The sequence below is a fragment of the Mastigoproctus giganteus genome, chromosome 4 (assembly GCF_048544385.1).
Source record: "Mastigoproctus giganteus isolate SK-2022 chromosome 4, ASM4854438v1, whole genome shotgun sequence".
Classification (NCBI taxonomy): Eukaryota; Metazoa; Arthropoda; class Arachnida; order Uropygi; family Thelyphonidae; genus Mastigoproctus; species Mastigoproctus giganteus.
Window position 1 is genome coordinate 84,175,865 of NC_143578.1, and position 19,415 is coordinate 84,195,279.

The 19,415-nt window shown below is 37.0% G+C and overlaps 1 protein-coding gene across 3 annotated transcripts in view; it reads right to left on the reverse strand.

Moving 5' to 3' along the window:
- Window positions 1-19,415, reverse strand: part of Hcf (Host cell factor) — a 722,783-nt gene that overhangs the window by 402,917 nt on the left and 300,451 nt on the right. For all 3 annotated transcript variants that reach the window (XM_090372788.1, XM_090372787.1, XM_090372786.1), the window contains exon 9: window positions 9,655-9,717. In XM_090372788.1, coding sequence (XP_090228914.1) covers window positions 9,655-9,717 — 63 coding nt within the window. The remainder of the gene's footprint in view (window positions 1-9,654; window positions 9,718-19,415) is intronic.

Below are 19,415 nucleotides of genomic sequence, written 5' to 3' on the forward strand. Positions count from 1 at the left end.
ACGGAAGGTTTTTTAGGTAGTTTAAGAGTTGGCAGTTAATTGATTTCTCCATTACTTTAGAAAGAGTAGAAGTAATTGCAATGGGACGATAATCGGATGGGAGGGATTTGTCACCCTTTTTAGGAACTGGCTGGATATGAGCAAATTTCCAAGCAGAAGGAAAAACACCTTTAGAATAAGAAAGTGAAAAAAGGCGGCAAAGAAAACTAAACTTTTCAGTTGTTTTTATAAAAAAAAAAAACACCAAGGAAAATAAACATTTCACTAATTGAAAAAACTGAATATGATTTGGAAAAAATCATGTTCAATTTTTGGTTGGGAAGACAAACTAATGTCAGATTATTTCTATTAGATAATACAGATTAGAAAAACAATCACAACACACATAACAATAATCATAAATTGAGATTGCTGCGACTTGTTTAGGAGGCTTCTGGAACAGCTAGTGTATAATCTTGCTACCTCTACTCTGGAGATAGTGACTAGACAGAGTCCGAGTAGTGTGTATGCGGGAAGCATTGTTGAAGATACGTTATGTCAAGGATCTGGGTATATTCTTACGATGATGCCATATCCAAAAATTTCATTAGTTCATACAGCATGTCCCCCCCCACTTTTCTAAAAGTGTGTGGGGGGATCTAAACCCCCCCCACACACTTCCTAGTTCATTTCACAAATATACGTAGTCTCAATTCTACTCTCAACGAAGTCCATTTCCACTTCCAGTCTGCCAAACCCCATGTACTTTTTCTGACAGAATCTCAGTTATTGGTTGATTCAACTACGGCTCATCTCAGTTGCCCAAATTATTTGCTGTATTATTCCTTTCGCCTCAAAGGTGGTACTTGTGAATATGTCCGTTCTGATATTCCCTGTCAGAGACTTGGCAATTTGGAATCTCCTCTCTTTGATCTTCTCTGGCTTAAAATCTCTCTACCTCATTGTGTCAAATTCATCTGTTGTCTCTACCGTTCTCCCAACTTCACTAATCACTTGGAGCTTTTTGACTTCCTCTCTTTGCCACTTGACTTTCTCCAGTCCAACTTTCCTAACAGTGAGGTAATTTTCTTTGGTGATTTTAATGTTCACAAAACTCCAGCTGGCTTCCGTTTTCTAGTTACACCAACCCAGCTGGTCAAGATGCTGAGGCTTTTGCAATTACTAATGACCTTGTATAGATTGTTCATTTACCTATAAGAATACCGGACAATCCTAATCATACAGCCAACACGCTTGATCTTTTTCTCACAAACAACCCTTCTAAGTACACGGTCGAAGTGAGAGGTCCTTTAGGCACTTCAGATCACAACTTGTTGATTGTCTCTTCTCCAAGGGAGACTTTATCTCATGGCTATTCCCAACCTCATGTTTTTTGGCATTACAAGAATGCACAATGGGATGACCTGCGAGATTTCTTTTCTTCTTTTCCTTGGTCGGATTACTGTTTCAAAACTTCTGATGTCAACGTTTGCTCAGATCGTGTCAGTGAAATTATTCTTGGAGGAATGGAATCCTTTATCCCACACTCCACTTTAAAATCTCATCCTTTATCTAAACCTTGGTTTTCCAATAAATGTGCTAAGGCTGTTCAAGAGGAGAATGTTGCATACCGTAATTGGTTTGTTTCTAATTCTTCACTTTCTGCCTACACCAAAGCTCGCAACAATTGTAAAGCAGTTATTAATCAGTCCAATCTAGAGTTTGAACAGGCTAAGAGTAGAAAACTTGCTTCTTGCCCTAATGGTAGCAACTTGTGCACATCACTGCTCCCACCTCTGTCAAAACCAGATGGTTCTATTGTCACTTGCTAGCATCCCATTTTTCTTCCAACTCATTGATTAATGATCTTGGTAAAACAACTCCCACCATTCCAAACATGCTCCATTCAATGCCTCCTGTTGTCTTCCGTCAAAAGGATGTCAGAAGGATTTTGATGAATCTTGATGCTAAGAAAGCTCCAGGTCCTGATGGTATTTCTCCACTTGTTCTCAAAGCCTGTGCTCCTGAACTTACTCCTGTTCTTCGCAGCTTTTTTTTTTTTTTTTTTTCTTATTTCAAAGGTGTTTTTCCTTCTGCTTGGAAATTTGCTCATATCCAGCCAGTTCCTAAAAAGGGTGACAAATCCCTCCCATCTAATTATCGTCCCATTGCAATTACTTCTACTCTTTCTAAAGTAATGGAGAAATCAATTAACCACCAACTCTTAAACTACCTAGAAACCTTCTGTCTGATCAACGATCACCAGCATGGATTCCATCAGTGTCAATCCACTGTGATATTCTGGCTTATGTTATCCATTTATGGACAAATTCAATGGAAACGTTTTGTGAAACACAAGCAGTTGTTCTTGACAGCTCCAAGGCTTTCGATCATGTTTGGCATAAAGGCCTTCTAAACAAGCTCCCATCTTATTGTTTGACAACTGTTTTTTGTAATTGGTTATCCAGTTTCCTCTCTGATCTCTTACTGAGGGTGATGGTAGATGGCTCTCTGTCTGCTAACTTCTCCACTAATGCTGGTGCCCCCCAAATGTTCACTTTTTCGTCTTGTATATTAATGACCTTCTTTCATTGACTGGAAACCCTACCATAGTTTTTGCCGATGATAACACATTGCATTTCACTTTCCATTTTGAGAAACTTTGCCCTGCTTAATCAGCTTAAACTTTCTGAATAACCGCTACCAATTCCTTAAATGTCGATCTCCGGGTAATTGACCATTTGCACAAAGACAACTTAGTTGATTTCAGTCCTTCTAAAACTCAGTCTTGTCTTATATCTCGCAAAAAGATTCTTCTGCTCCTATGCTTATCTTTGGTCTCACTCCAAGTACTAGGCAAAATGATATATCTCTTTTGGGGATTACCTCGACTTCTAATCTCTCTTGGCACAAGCACATTACAAATATTGCTTCCTCTGTATCTAAAAAAAAACAAAATTTGGTTTTCTCTTTTGCTCTCGGCATTACTCTCCTTCCAAACAGCTGTTCACTCTGTACAAATCACAAATTCGCACTACCGTGGAATATTGTTCGCACATCTGGGGCAGTGCCCCCAAAACCTCTCTCAGGCTTCTAGATTCCATTCAGCAGAGTGCAATTACGTTAATTAATGACTCATTTCTAACAGAATCTCTCCACTCACTGTTTCTGCTGCATGCCTTTTCTACAGATGCTTCCATGGGTACTGTTCCTTTGAATTGGCTTCTACAATTTCCCGCTATCTCTTTTAAAACAGTCTGAACACATGCCGTCACCAGCCAACATCCATTTACTATCCAACTTCAAACTCATCTTCCTTGTTTATTCATTCAACTGCCATTTTCCGGAACAACCTTGCTTCATACATATTGCCTGATATTATTTGATATTGTTATTATTTGGTTTTTAGGAGCATTAGCAACTAAGGCCATATTGGTCCAGGGATATGCGGTGGTCATTCCCTGACCTTTCCGCATCCTCCGTATTTGGTGGTCACGGGCTCTAATCAAGAAGCGTGTGTTATGCACTGCTGCTCCTGCCCACCTGGCTACGGAGGCACCAGTATTTCCTGAAAATGCTTATGACATTTTCATAAGCATTTTCAGTCTACAGAAGTAGACTGAAAATGACAGTCTACAGAAGTTAAAGTCTAATATCAACAAATATCTTCTTTTGTCTTCTCGACCTCCAATCCAAGCACGGTATTAAGTACTATTAAGGCTATAGGTTCTAATACCTCTCGTGTTTGGGGTTTTCTTAAAAAAAAAAAAAAAAAAAGTTTTTGCTGCATGCTGTTTCTATAGATATTTTCTTGGCTGTTCTTGTGAATTATAATTGATAATAGAGGTAGTAGTGGCAAATGATGCAAGTAAGCAAAGCTTATATAGCATTAGCCCCCCCCCAAAAAAAAACAAAAAAACTACACACTTCATCCATCCATCCATACCCTCCAAGAATTTGGCTAGTTCTTCCACAAATTTATTCAAACCATCTACTTCCACAATAGATGGAAGCCTGTATCAACACTCAACTACCTGCTAGCTGAATGCAAACTTCTGAACATCTATTCTGCAACCGTATTTATTCAGCTTAAATTTATACCCCCTCATGTGTGTGTAGGCCTCAACAAGAGGAAGAATACCAATCGCAATCAGCATATTCAATCAATTCAAGGCTTTAAGCACCTCAATTAGATCATCTTGCAGATGCCTAGTCCAGAAGCTGCAATTTGCAGACTGAAACTTAGTAAGTAGGAGAACACTTTTCTTTGCTTCATCAATCTGGTTTCCCTTCTCTTCACATATTCCTGCAGTTCTATATCCTTTTTTATGAGGTCTCTAGACCTGCATCTTGTGTCTAGACCTCTAGACACAAGATGCAGCCTAACCATGTCCTCGTACAAAAGGATAATCACCTTATTATTCCTTTAGTAAAGTTTCCGTATATCTTTGACAAAACTTCATGAGCTATCCTGGCAGCATATCTGCACAGCTCAGAGAATTTCATCATACCTTACTGCACAATTACCCAGAGGTCATTTGTGTTTCATTTTACACTACATTGAGTGCAGTACCACACAGTTGATAAGTTACTCTGGGATTAAAGCTGCTCATATGCAGTACCTTACATTTATTGATGTAAAACTTCAACTACCATTTCTCAGCCACTGACCCAAATTTCCTAGATCTTGTTCAGTTGCTCACTCTAATTACTGTCATTAACCAACCTGCAAACCATTCTATCATTTCAAACTCTAATATTCCTTCATCAATATCATTAAAAAATATTGAAAACATTGGGCCCAGCACTGAACCCTGGGGGGGTTCCCACTAATAACATTAGTCCGTGAAGGGCAGTGACCTTTGATAACCACTCTATGTCTTCTTTCAATTAACCATCCTTTTATCCACAGCAGTAATTTGTCCTTAATGTCACACTGTTCAGTTTATACAGCAATCTTTTATATTCAACAGTATTAAAAACCTTCCTGAAATCCAAGTATATAATAACATTTTTTTTTTATCCAGTTCCTTGGTAACTGCATCATAGTAACTAGAAAGATCAGTCAGATCAATCTGATTAGGTTACTAAGATGCAGTTGTTTTCCCTTAACAAATCCATGTTGACTGCAGTATAATTGCATTCTTTTCAGATGGTCCTGCATTAATTCTTTAACCAGTGACTCCCTTATTTTCACTGGAAGAAATGTTGAGCTAAGCGGTCTGTAATTACTCCTGTCACCTTTTGATCCCATTTATGAATTGGGGATATATTTGCACATCTCCAGTCCACAGGAACCCACCCTTAGTCAAAGGACACTCTCATTTATGGCTAAAGGCTTGATTACTTCCTTTGCTGCCTCTCTTAATTTTGTTTGTCCAGTGATGCAAATATCCCATTTGCCCCAAGAGCCTTTTTATGTTCAGTTTAATAAATTCCTCTTCGACTTTCCTTTCTGTTAACACAGTCATTTAGCTCTGACTGGAATTTGATAAACTTCTGGCATCCCTTCCCCTAAAGAATTTCTCATGTATGAATGTAGATGCAAAATACCTATTCAGCAACCTAAGCAGGGTAATTAACAGTTAACCCACTACACCAAGTGGCCCAATGTGATTCAATCCCTTCCTTCTGCTGTTAATATAAGCATTCCTTTCTGTTAACACAGTCATTTAGCTCTGACTGGAGTTTGATAAACTTCTGGCATCCCTTCCCCTAAAGAATTTCTCATGTATGAATGTAGATGCAAAATACCTATTCAATTTGCCAGCAACCTAAGCAGGGTAATTAACAGTTAACCCACTACACCAAGTGGCCCAATGTGATTCAATCCCTTCCTTCTGCTGTTAATATAAGCATAGAAGTCTTTGCTGCTTTTCTTTGCATTCTTTGCCACACACTTCTCATACTCTCCCTTAGCTTGCCAAACCTCCTTTGTGACTTGATTACAGACTAATTTATATCTACCACTGGCTTCTGAATCACTCGACAATTTATATGCATCCCATGCACTTTTCATCTCTGCCACTTGTCTTTACAGTTCATCTGACATTCATTTAGGTCAATGCCTTGAACAGTATGTCCTCGTTGGAATGAAAAGCCTAGCTTGTATGATTACTTGTATAGCTTGTATGATTACTTCCCTGAATGCTTCCCATTTAGAATTTGCTGCTGGTAACATTATCAGTTGGTCATTCACTGCACAGAATTTAAAAACTGAGACCACTGAGGTCACCCTTACAAAATCAAAAACCTTTCCCTTTACCCTTGACAGTAGCTACGTCTTTAATTAAATTCCACATCAATACACTGTGATCATGGCCACCCAGTAGGCCACCTGCAGATTCTTAATGCATGTGAATTCACTGCTGATAACACGATAATGAGTATCGCTTCCTCTTGTTGCCTCTAATTTGCTGCTGTAGAAAACAGTTATCCAAGAAATCTACAAGTCTTGCTAGTGTGTGAGTGACCAACCCACAAATTCCAGTCAACATCTAGAAAGTTTACCTCCCCCATAAGTCATTCTCGTTTGCCTGCTATATTTCTCTGTATATCTGTTTGGTTACTCCTCACAGTCATTAGGCATACAATGCACTCCTACTCTCAATATTGTTTTCCCAGTGACATCAAACTGACCCCACATTGCACTGGTTACCCATCCAGTCGACACGATGAATAACCAATGCAAACAAACTCAGTTTGTTTGCATTGGTTATTCATCAAACTGAGTGGCAGCATGTCTCTAATATCCCTACGATGTCTGCATTTGATGACATAATCAGTACTTCAAATTCACCAAGTTTCTTTAAAAACTGCTCCTGGCATTACTGTACATGCAAGCATTCATGCACATATTCTTACTCTTAGTTACCCTTACACAGCCCATTTACCTGTTCAATTATGACCTACTGCAAAGCGTGAAATCCCCAACACCTTGTTTTCCAGGCTGCTGCATTTTCTTTCCAATAGAAGCAGTGCAAGAATCAATTTCACATCTGCCTACAGCTCTGGTTAATGTATTAGTCTGCCAAGCTAGCAGTTTTTCGACCCACTTATCACTGCCTTAATAGCATCAGCAAATATTCTTGGACACTTTCTGTTTTATTTTTATCCCATCCCTGTAAAAACAGTCTCCCCTGTAAACAAGAACAGACCATGCTTGGAAAATACTACCCCATGAGCCTTGCACAATCTCTCCAGGGCTGAATTGATTGACAAGACTATCATCATATAACTCCTTCATATTGTGTCTGGGCAGAATTGCAGGCACTTTCAAATTCAATCCTAACCTGCAACCTTTTGCCAACATTGCCTTGTACTTTTAAATAAGTCCTCAGATCTCTTACTCCTAATATCATTAGGTGCCAACGTGTACAACAATATCACCAAATTCCCTTAAAAGAAATCTGCTGTACGTCATCTGCTTTTGTCGATGTGTTGTATGATGCCCAAGGGTGAGAGCTGGCATTGAGTTCAGCAGCTGAGAGCTTGATGGGCCCCCATTTTAATTCCTTCAATGTGATCTACTCTACTCTTCAAACTCTCATAAACACCCATCAGAAAACTGAGTTGGTGCCTAATTTCTTCACACACTGCACAGAAAACATCCCTTGTGTCTGTATCATATCCTGTTCCAGAAAGAACAGCATACATTGCAATAGTTTCACATTTTTTTAGACCTTGTTTATAGGCGAATAGCCCCCTATTGTTCATCCTCAAGCCACAGCATTACAGCTACTTTGTGCCCATTGCTTTGCTACTCTAGTCTGTGCCATGATTTCCGTTTAAATACAATTTAATTAATCAAAATGAAAATTAATAAAATTAACCACTTTAATTTATTCATTGAAAATACTACATAATAAGCAAATAAATTCCTAAACTAAGTGATTACACTAAGTATTACACTATCAGGTTTTATGCTATCGAGTTCAAGATATATGTTACACTATACCATCACAATAGCAGTTTTCAATTAGTTATATCCTTACTAAAAAGTAAAATTTCTTAGCTAAAAGCAAAAAAATATATGCCTAACAAGTGATTAAAACCTTTGAGCTACTCATTTATCACAATTAAACACTACTATTCCATTGCACTACTAATTCCATCTCTTTCTCTCAAACCAGTTGAAACATGTTAGCATTAGCTAGTCAAGAACCATTCACTGGACTCAAAACTTGGTGAACCAATTTTTCACTTCTTTTATTTCTCCTTTTCTTTGGAACAGCCTGCCATCCTTATGTACTTTCTGAAAATTATAATCTATGCCTTCTGTTCTCTCCGTCCTCAACAACCTTTAGTGTTTGGGATAAATATAAAAAAGTGCCCTAGCAGGTGTTTTGTGTGTGTGTGTGTGTGCGTGCGTGCGTGCGTGTGTGTGTGTGTGTGTGTGCGCGCGTGCGTGTGTGTGTGCAAACACTAATTGAATGCTTTGCAGTAATGCTTGCCATTTGTTTATAGACTTGGCACACTTTTTACTTTTCTTGGTGTGTGTGTGTGTGTGTGTGTGTGTGTGTGTGTGTGTGTGTGTGTGTGTGTGTGTGTGTGTGTGTGTGTGTGTGTGTGTGTGTGTGTGTGTTGATGTAGTACATGAACAAACTTTTTATAAAATTAAGATTTGTTCTGATTTACAGCTCAGCAGAAAAATAAGTGTTCACTTTTAGCAACAAATTCCAAACTTTTAATTTTCAACCATTATCTACAAATTTTTGGAATTCTGTGAATTTCGGAATGTTGATATATATATATATATATATATATATTTATATATATATTTATTATTTTTTTTTTTTCCCCTTGATGTTCAAAAATTAGGGCACCTCGAATGAGTTCTTTAACATCCAGGTGGCAGTGAACACGTTAAAAACATTAACTCTTTCAGTACCAATAGCCCAGTCTTCTTCAAGATCCAAAAAAGCATAGCTCAAATGTGATTATGCTTATCATATATTTTTGACTTACAGGGCATTGTTCACTGTGAATTTGTCCTGCATGGTGAAACAGTGAACCAGTAATACTGGTTTGCTGTTTGCACGGTCAAACAGTAAACAGAATACTGGTTTGCTGTTTGACCATGCAAATAAATATGCAATGTTGTTCAGAGAAAACACCCAGAAACAGACACTCGGGAAATCGATGATTGTATCATGACAAGCACTGCTGCACTCTCACCACTTTTCATTCAAAAGTTTCTTGCAAATCACTCCATCACTGAATCTACCATCTGCCATATGCAAAATGTAGAATCCTGTGATTGTTTTCAACCTTGAATGTCACAAATGTGCAAAGACTAGGAAGTTATCCAGAATTTGACACAGAAACTTTATCAATTTGAAGAGAAGCCTATCATGCATCCTTCCAGAAATTGCAAGAACACTGGAATCAGCATTTACAATGTCAAGGAGACTGCTCTGAAGCAGATATGGGAGAATACATAATAAGCATCATTATTTACCAAATACTACTTCATTTCCTGAACTTTTCGATTTGAACATATATATATATATATATATATATACACATCTTAAATTATTATATTATAAAATTATGATAAAATTAATATAAAACCATATATTAATACATGATAAAATCATTACAGGGTAAATATAAGGATTTTATGTGTGTGTGGTTATTGATAATTATTTAAATCATTATGAAAAAACACCTTACCACGGACACCTGCCCCTGCCGTAGTAACTGCTGCCAGTGGCATCCGTAATGGTGTTATTGCTCCTATAAGAAAATTCTATTTTGATTTAAAATATTCAATTTTATACATTAATACAATAATGAATGAACTAATAAATGAATGACTATCATGAATACTATTAAATTATCTTTAAAATTTTACTACATTTATACTTTTTGAAAATTGCTTCAAATGTATTAGCTATTAGCTTCGTCAAGATTACAATTAAACAGTTTATATGATAAATTTGCATCTAACATTATAAAGGCTCTTCTTTCTGAACAGCAGAAATTTTATTTAGAATTAACTGTTTATTGCATTCACCCTTTCTTAAAACAAACACTATTTGCTAAAATTAGAATATTTAATATCTTTATCTGCTTTGGAAACTGTTTATTACTATGGATTCAATGTAGCTTTTGTATTTATACCGACTCATCCATGAAATCATTTTATGAACTTTAAGAAGAATGAAATATGTAAAAATATTCGACAATAGTGAAATTATAGTAACCTTATAATACCGTGATAAATCTGACTAAAAAATGAATAGCAAATGCTTAGAAAACAGTACTCACCTTGTATAAATCTGCAAAAAAAAAAATTTTTTTTTTTTTTGGTAGATGGTGGTTAAATTTAGGTTGGAAGAAGCATTAAAAGGAACTAAGGCGGGGGAATGGGGTGAAAATATTTTAAACAGATTTTAAAATGAGCACAAGGAAGTAGAAATGCAGATCTCCAATCCTTGGTTTTCATAAATAGGTTAAAAAAAGTAAATGAAAAAAAAAAAGAGAGAAGACAGGTGGTGCCAATGGTCGTTACGAGGGACTTTCGTGAGTAAACCGTCATCAATTGGCAAATGGAAGAGAAGTGAGCACGTGTTGTATTTAAAGTTTATCTAAACTCCCATGATGCTCTTTTTGACACGTGGGAACTTTAGCTGCGAGAGGTTACAAGCTGGTGAAAGGTTGAAGGGAAGTTTAGCGTTAATAATGTTGAGATCAGAATGGTGTCGGTACCATTCGATGGTGAGGGTTTCATATTGAAGAATTCTGTAGCTCGATCTAAGTTTAATAATAGTGATGGCAGAGTCAACAAGGGGGGTGTGGTTGTGGGTTTGAGCATGGGTTGTTAACTCAGTGCAGGATTGACTTGTCTTGAAACTGTTGAAGTGGTAGTATGCGCGGGTATTGGAAGTTGTGGAGGAACCGAATTTGGTGGTAGTGCTGCCGATGTAACAGGTGTCGCAGTTCGGTTGGCATTTTATGAGATATATTAAGTTATTGAGATCATTGATGGGATATTTGTGTGTATCTTTGTAAGAATTAAATAGGGAAAAACAGTATTAAAAACAATATTAATAACCCCACCAGACACAAGTCACAGTCACAAGACAAATACTCACCTAGTTCTCCCTTACCATAGTGAACTCGCAGCACAATTCCGACGTACATTAAAAGATACCGACATCTCCCTCACCTTCTCCACTTACAATAAACTAGGTTCCCTATTTAATTCTTACAAAGATACACACAAATATCCCATCAATGATCTCAATAACTTAATATATCTCATAAAATGCCAACCGAACTGCAACACCTCTTACATCGGCAGCACTACCACCAAATTCGGTTCCAATTCCAAACTTCCAAACTTCCAATACCCGCGCATACTACCACTTCAATGGTTTCAAGACAAGTCAATCCTGCACTGAGTTAACAACCCATGCTCAAACCCATAACCACACCCTCCTTGTTGACTCTGCCATCACTATTATTAAACTTAGATCGAGCTACAGAATTCTTCAATATGAAGCCCTCACCATCGAATGGTACCGACACCATTCTGATCTAAACATTATTAACGCTAAACTTCCCTTCAACCTTTCACAGGCTTGGACCCTCTCGCAGCTAAAGTTCTCACATGTCAAAAAGAGCATCATGGGAGTTTAGATAAACTTTAAATACAACACGCGCACACTTCTCTTCCATTTGCTAACTGATGACGGTTTACTCACGAAAGTCCCTCGTAATGACTATTGGCACCACCTGTCTTCTCTTTTTTTTTTCATTTACATTTTTTAACCTCTTTATGACAACCAAGGATTAGAGATCTGCATTTCTACTTCCTTGCGCTCATTTTAAAATCTGTTTAAAATATTTTGACCCCATTCCCCGCCTTAGTTCTTTTTAATGCTTCTTCCAACCTAAATTTAACCACCATCTACCAAAAAAAAAAAAAAAAAAAAAAATTTTTGCAGATTTATACAAGGTGAGTACCGTTTTCTAAACATTTGCTATTCATTTTTTAGTAAACATATTTGTTCACAAATAAATATAAATTTGAATACATTCCATGTAATTATTTATAACTTCCATAAGAAGCTAATATTTATTTATTCAATTCCTAAATGAATTTATTTTAGGATTTTTTATTAAATCCCTAAATGAATTGAATCCAGGGAGTCAGCCAGAAGCTATCCTCTAGCTTCTGGCTGATCCTTTGATGTGATGAATCCAATGCTCACAGGGTCAGCTGTTGCAAAATGAAAATTAGCTTCTTTGGCGTAGAACCCATTTGGTTCTTCTTGTCAAATGCAAGGAGCACCAAATTTTGACAAATGGTCCAAGGCAATGACAAAATTATTTTTACAGTTATAAAAAGTTAATCACGAAGAAAGTTATAAAAAAAAAAAAAAAAATCAACCCACAATAGTTTTTCTTTCTAAATGCTGACTGTTGCTGTGTATGATTGGTCAAAATTTACTCATGTGGCAACTCACAAACAAGTATAGCTAACTTTTTAAATTTAGAACAGTTCTGGTGAAAATTTAATGCTTGCGTACCACACAAAAACTTTGACTTATAGCCCAAGGAAACACCCTGTAAAGAAGAATAAAAGTGAAAGGAAATATTCCCTTTGGAAAAAAAAAGCACACATGCTTTTTAACTTCTTGACTTAACTGCCTTTAAAAAAAAAAAGGCAAGCAGAGCACAGCAAATGGTAAGCAGCAGACAAAGAGAATACCACTTGGAAACAACTTTTTTTTTAAAATTCTTCAGATGATTAAATATTTCATATTATTGTACAGGGCTGGTGGCCAAATGCTACAGAATATACTTCCATATCTCACTGCAGGAAAAACTTGTCTGCAACACTTGATGAAGGAAAACTGAAGGTGCTGACGGCAGATATTGAAGCCTCACACTCATGAAATAATCATATCAGCCAATAACCAAGGGAAAATTTTATTGCCTATCACTTAGTTACTATTTGATGGACAGATGAAGACAGCAATGAAAGTGATTCTGTCTAATAGGCATGTGGATAGCCAAGTTGGTGAAATACGTAACAAAATCACATATTCCAATTTTATTGACAATCCATAAAAATTAAAAAGTCCTGAGACACAAAGTAAAATATAATTTCCTTTGAACTAATAGACAAAAAAAAAAAAAAAAAATGGATTTACTTAAAGATGTAAAGGAAGGGATTTTGCTTTCGTAAAGGTGACTACAGTGTTCTCAGAGAGTTTTAAAATTCTATACAGTGGGATCAACTGATGATGTTACCAATGGTGAATTCTAAATGTGAATTCTTCAGGGACTTAATCTTGGATAGTACCAGGCTTTTCATACCAACTAAGAAATACTGTTCAAGATTTAGGCCTAAATGAATGTCACATGAAGAAAAGTGCATGAAATGCATATAAATTACCAGGTGATAAGACAAGCCAATGTTACATATAAACTAGTCAGTAACCATGTCACAAAGGGGGTCAAGGAAAGCTAAGGCAAATTATAAGGCTCTTGCAAAGAATGCAAATAAAAGCAGCTACAACCTCTTTACTTATTTTAATTCTTTACTTTAATTATTAACATTAGAAGGAAGGGGTTGAACCATATTGCTCCACTTGGTGACAATGGTTTACCTGTTGATGATCCTGCTCAGGTCGCTGACAAACAGAATACATATTTTGCATCTACATTCATGCATAAAGAGTTCTTTAGGGAGGGAGATACTAGAAGTTTTATCAAACTTTAAGAGGGAGCTAAATGATTTAGAAATAACCGGTGTAAGAGAAATTAAAGATAAACATAAACAGGACAGATGGGACCAATCCAATTATAACAAGGGAGGCAGCAAACTCTTATCCATAATTATGAGAGCATCTTTGGATTTAGAAGAGGTCCCTATAGACTTGAGTTGTGTAAATATATCCCCAGTTCACAAAAGTGGATCAAAAGGTGCCGTAAGTAATTACTTCTGTTCCAGGTAAAATAATAATCTATGGTTAGAGAAGTAATCAGAACCATCTAGGCAGGAATGCAATTATGCTGCAATCACAGCATGAATTTGTTAAAGAGTAATCTTATCTGACCAATATAATTGGATATTATGATCCAATAACAAAGTAACTGGAGGAAAAATATAATTTTGATATCATACTTGGATTTCAGGAAAGCTTTTGATACTGTCTCACATAAAAGACCACTGTACAAATTGGAGCAGTATGGCAAGTATTGCTATTGATAAAGCAAAGGTTCAGTGGAGAGTGGTTATCAATATACACTACCCTTCGTGGACTGATGTTATTAGGGGAGTCTCCGGGGTTCATGTTGGGCCTATTGTTGTTTTCTGTACTTATTAAAGATATTGATGAAGGTATATCAGGTTAATGAATGTCTAAGTCTGCAGAGGATATAAAAGTTGGCAGAGTGATAATGACAGTAATCAGGGTAAGCTATTGCAACAAGGTCTAAAAAAATTAGGCAGATGAGCTAAGGAACAGCAGTTTAAACTGATAAATTCAAAATGGGATTATAAATGAAATCACAGATTAAACATACCCATTGAGTGGTACTACACTCTGGATATGGAAAATGAAAAATACCAGGTAGATGGGTGATTGTGCAGTCAGATATAAAGTTCTATGAGCAGAGCAGACAGACGTTCAGGGCAGCTCATGAGGTTTCCGTCCTGATGAGGTAGAACATGCGTTGAAGAAAATGAAGAATCAGAAAGACCCGGGAGAGGATGAAGTTACTGTAGAGTTGTTAAAATTGGGAGGAAGAGACATGACACAGACACTGACAAGACTCTTCACAAAATGCATTAGAAAAGGCATGACATCTATGGATTGGAATAATCCTTAGGATTATTCCAATCCTAAGGATTATTCCACAATCTTAATTTGTGGATTCATAATCCACAAATGCCAATCATAGTTTTGCTGCATAAGAAAAGATATAAATCAGAAATTATAGACCAATTAGCTTGTTATCCCACATCTACAAGTCATTCACAAGGGTCATTACTAACAGATTAGAAAGAATACTTGATGAGAATCAACTGAAAGAGCAAGCTGGCTTTTATGGATCACCTTCACATAATATCACATCTAATGGAGAAAGCAAATGAATATAAAACATCATTATGCCTGGCATTTGTGGATTATGAAAAGACATTTGACTCCATACAGCATACGGCAATGTTACAGGCACTGGAAAGACAATGCACAGATACCCCATATACAGTGGATTCCGGTTATTTGGGACACATCAGGACTAATGCATTTTGACCTGATTAAGCAGCTGCCCCAATTATCCGAAGTTTCACCTAAATAGTTAAAATTGCAATGGACCCCTACTTTACAATTGGTTCACTGTACAATCAAATCACGTTACGATGGACTCACCATAGTAAAGTACCATTCACTATACAACACGTAGTAAGCCCTGGTCATTGTGATCACGTTTGTGAATTTAATTTTAATTGTATTAAAGAAAGATTCTAATTAGCGAAAATAGGAGGAATATTATCCACAGGCTATAAAAGTAAAGATATATTAAGCACAAATATACCCTTTATTACATTACCAATTAAAAAATTAAATGATACATGAAAATCGGAAGAATATACATGATAATCGGAACAATTAATACATACTGTAATATGTACATACTAACTAGTTGACATTTCTGTTCACTGACATTTGTGGGTGGGGGGGTTAAAATTTAAAACAGTAAAAAGATAAGCAATCAATAACAAAGAACACTGCACACACAAATTGCAAGTAACACGATACACACAAGTGAGAACGGAGTAACAAATTACGAAGCTTGAAAAATAGGACTGAAGAGAAATTCTGAAAATTAATTTTTTTAGATGATTTAAGATTTCATGGAAGTGTAAACACATTTCACCATAAAAACCCACAGAATTCCAGTTGTCGGTATTTTATCGCAAATTCAATAAGATCAAGTTTATTATCCGTTTATGATAGCCGAGAAAAGCCCAATAAATAGGCGACTGGTAATTGTTTTTATTGTTTTATGGTTATGACATCCAGAAATCCGACTGAACCATGTGGTACGATTGGAGACAATCGTAGTGTAAACTCCAGTGCTGCGGTCTCCTGCCCCGATTACACGGCATGTTGTTCCAATTAAGTGAAGTAAACCCTGGCTATTTTCTTGATTGGGTTCTGTTTTTTTAAGATTTGCCCCAAATAAACAGCTTCCACGATTAACCGGAGGCCCAAATAACTGGAATCCACTGTATTATGATTTTGATGAAAATATATAAGAATTCCATCTCCTTAATTAGACTAGACAAAGACAGTAGCAAATTTAAAATTGAGAAAGGAGTTCGACAAGGAGACACAATATCTCTGAAATTGTTTACTGCTGCCCTTGAGGAAGCTTTCAAAAGATTAGACTGGTTGCAGAAAGGAGTCAATGTGAATGGAGAGTACCTAAACCATTTACGATTTGCAGATAACATTGTGATCACAAACCATGATCCCCAAGAATTAGAGGAAAATCTTAATCAGTTATGCAGAGGAAAATTTGCATAAATGATTTAGTAAGGATTTTGGACTAAAGATGAATATGGCTAAAATAAAAGTAATAAATGAACAAGTATGACACAGAAAGGGATATAATGACTGAAGGAGCAGTAATTGAAAAGGTGGATTCATATACTTATCTGGGACAAGTCATTAGCTGTAATAATGATAAATGGTTGGAAGTCAAGAGAAGAATAAATTTTGGATGGATAGCATTCAGGAAATATAGTCACATACTGAGGAACAATATCCCAATTTGCCTGAAACGTAAAATAATGACTTATGGAAGTGAAACTTGGGCACTCACGAATAGAATGGAAGAGAAGCTGACAGCTACACAGTAAAGAATGGAACGAATTATACTGGTAATCAGACTGTTAGATGAGAAGAGAAACATGGATTAGGCAACAAACTCAAGTAAAGAACATTCTTATAAAAACTAAAGAACTAAAAGGTTTTAGCAGGACACATAGCTCAAAGACATGACAGATGGACTAGGTATATAACAGAATGGTACCCAAGAGGAACTAGAAGAAAACCTGGAAGACAACGATGGAGATGGACAGATGAAATTCACGAGTTCGCGGGTATTAAATAGATGGCCATTGCACAAAACAGAAGGAACTGGAAAGTTCCTGGAGAGGCCTTCATCCTACAGCGGATTGAAAAAGGCTGATAATGATGATGATCACGGGCGGGAGGCCTTATTTCAGGAAGGATGCAGAGTTGCTAGAACGAGTAAAGAGACGGCTAAGTTTTGTGATAGGAATATGAAGAGTCCTCTTACAAAGAAAGGCTTAGATTCTGCAAATTGCAACATCTGGACACTATGCATGGTGATGTGATTGAGGTGTATAAGGCCTTGAATAGGTTGAACAGGCTCAATGCTGATGGGATTCTTCCTCAGATTACGAACCTGAGGAGGGTGGCATAAATTCAAATTGAGGAAAGACAGTTGTAGAATAGATGTGCAGCAATTTTCCATTTGGAAGCAGGTAGTTGACTGCTGGAACAAACTTCCATCTGTTGTTGTGGAAGTTGATAGCTTAAATTTACTAGGTGGTAGATGACTCTCATCAACCGGTGGAATACTACCACTTTGCTTATTGGAGGCTTCAAGTGGTGGAACCCATGTTTAGTCTAGAGAGCTAAGTTACGGTCAACCTTTTCCCATCTCTTCCATCATGCAGTATGATTGATGACTTTTGAGGTTATGATGAACATCGTGGCGAGATCCAATTTTCCTTACATTTCGAAGGTACAGCTCTAAAATGGTGTTCGCAGGCTATCCGCTAGTTAGTACACCGGACCGAACCTATTGGTTCTCTAGGAGGTTTCCGGATCAGCTAGTGTATAATCTTGCTACCTCTACTCTGCCAGATAGTGAATGGAGGGAGTCCGAGTAGAGTGTATGCGCGAAGCATTGTCGAGGCCATGTTATATCAAGGATCTGGGAATATCTTACCATGTGTACACCATATCCAAAAATTTCATTACTTCATACAGCATGTCCCACCCACTTTTTCTTACTATTGAATATACCATGAATTGTCAAACTAATAGAGCAAGCTTATCTGCGAAAAGATCTAAACCTCTCAAGCACCTCCTAATTCATTTCACAAATATACGTGGTCTCAATTCTAATCTTAACGATGTTCATTTCCACTTTCAGTCTGCCAAACCCCATGTACTTTTTCTGACAGAATCTCAGTTATCGGTTGATTCAACTACAGCTCATCTCAGATGCCCAAATTATTTGCTGTATGATTCCTTTTGCCTCAAAGGTGGTACTTGTGCATATGTCCATTCTGATATTCCCTGTCAGAGACTTGGCAATTAGGAATCTACTCTCTTTGATCTTCTCTGGGTTAAAATCTCTCTACCTCATTCTGTAAAATTCATCTGTGGTCTCTACCATTCTCCCAACTCCACTAATCACTTGGAGCTTTTTGACTTCCTCTCTTTGCAACTTGACTTTCTCCAGCCCAACTTTTCTAAAAGTGAGGTAATTTTCTTTGGTGATTTTAATGTTCACAACTCCAGCTGGTTTCTGTTTTCTAGTCACACCGACCCAGCTGGTCGAGATGCTGAGACTTTTGCAATTACTAATGACCTTGCACAGATTGTTCATTTACCTACAAGAATACTGGACAATCCTAATCATACAGCCAACACGCTTGATCTTTTTCTCACAAACAACCCTTCTAAGTACAAAGTCAAAGTGAGAGTTCCATTAGGCACTCCAGATCACAACTGACTGATTGACTCTTCTCCAATGGAGCCTTTATCTCATGGCTATTCTCAACCTCGTGTTGTTTGGCATTACTAGAATGCAAAATGGGATGACCTGCGAAATTTCTTTTCTTCTTTTCCTTGGTCGGATTACTGTTTCAAAACTTCTGATGTCAACCTTTGCTCAGATCGTGTCAGTGAAATTATTCTTGGAGGAATGGAATCCTTTATCCCACACTCCACTTTAAACTCTCATCCTTTATCTAAATCTTAGTTTTCCAATACATGTGCTAAGGCTGTTCAAGAGAAGAATGTTGCATACTGTAATTGGTTTGTTTCTAATTCTTCACTTTCTGCCTACACCAAAGCTCGCAACAATTGTAAAGCAGTTATTAATCAGTCCAAACTAGAGTTTGAACAGGCTAAGAATAGAAAACTTGCTTCTTGCCCTAATGGTAGCCAAGCATTCTGGTCTCTTGCCAAAGCTACTGGCTGCAACTTGTGCCCATCACTGCTCCCACCTCTGTCAAAACCAGATGGTTCTGTTGTCACTTGCTGGCATCCCATTTTTCTTCCAACTCATGTACTAATGATCTTGGTAAAAAAACTTCCACCATTCCAAACATGCTCCATTCAATGCCTCCTGTTGTCTTCCGTCAA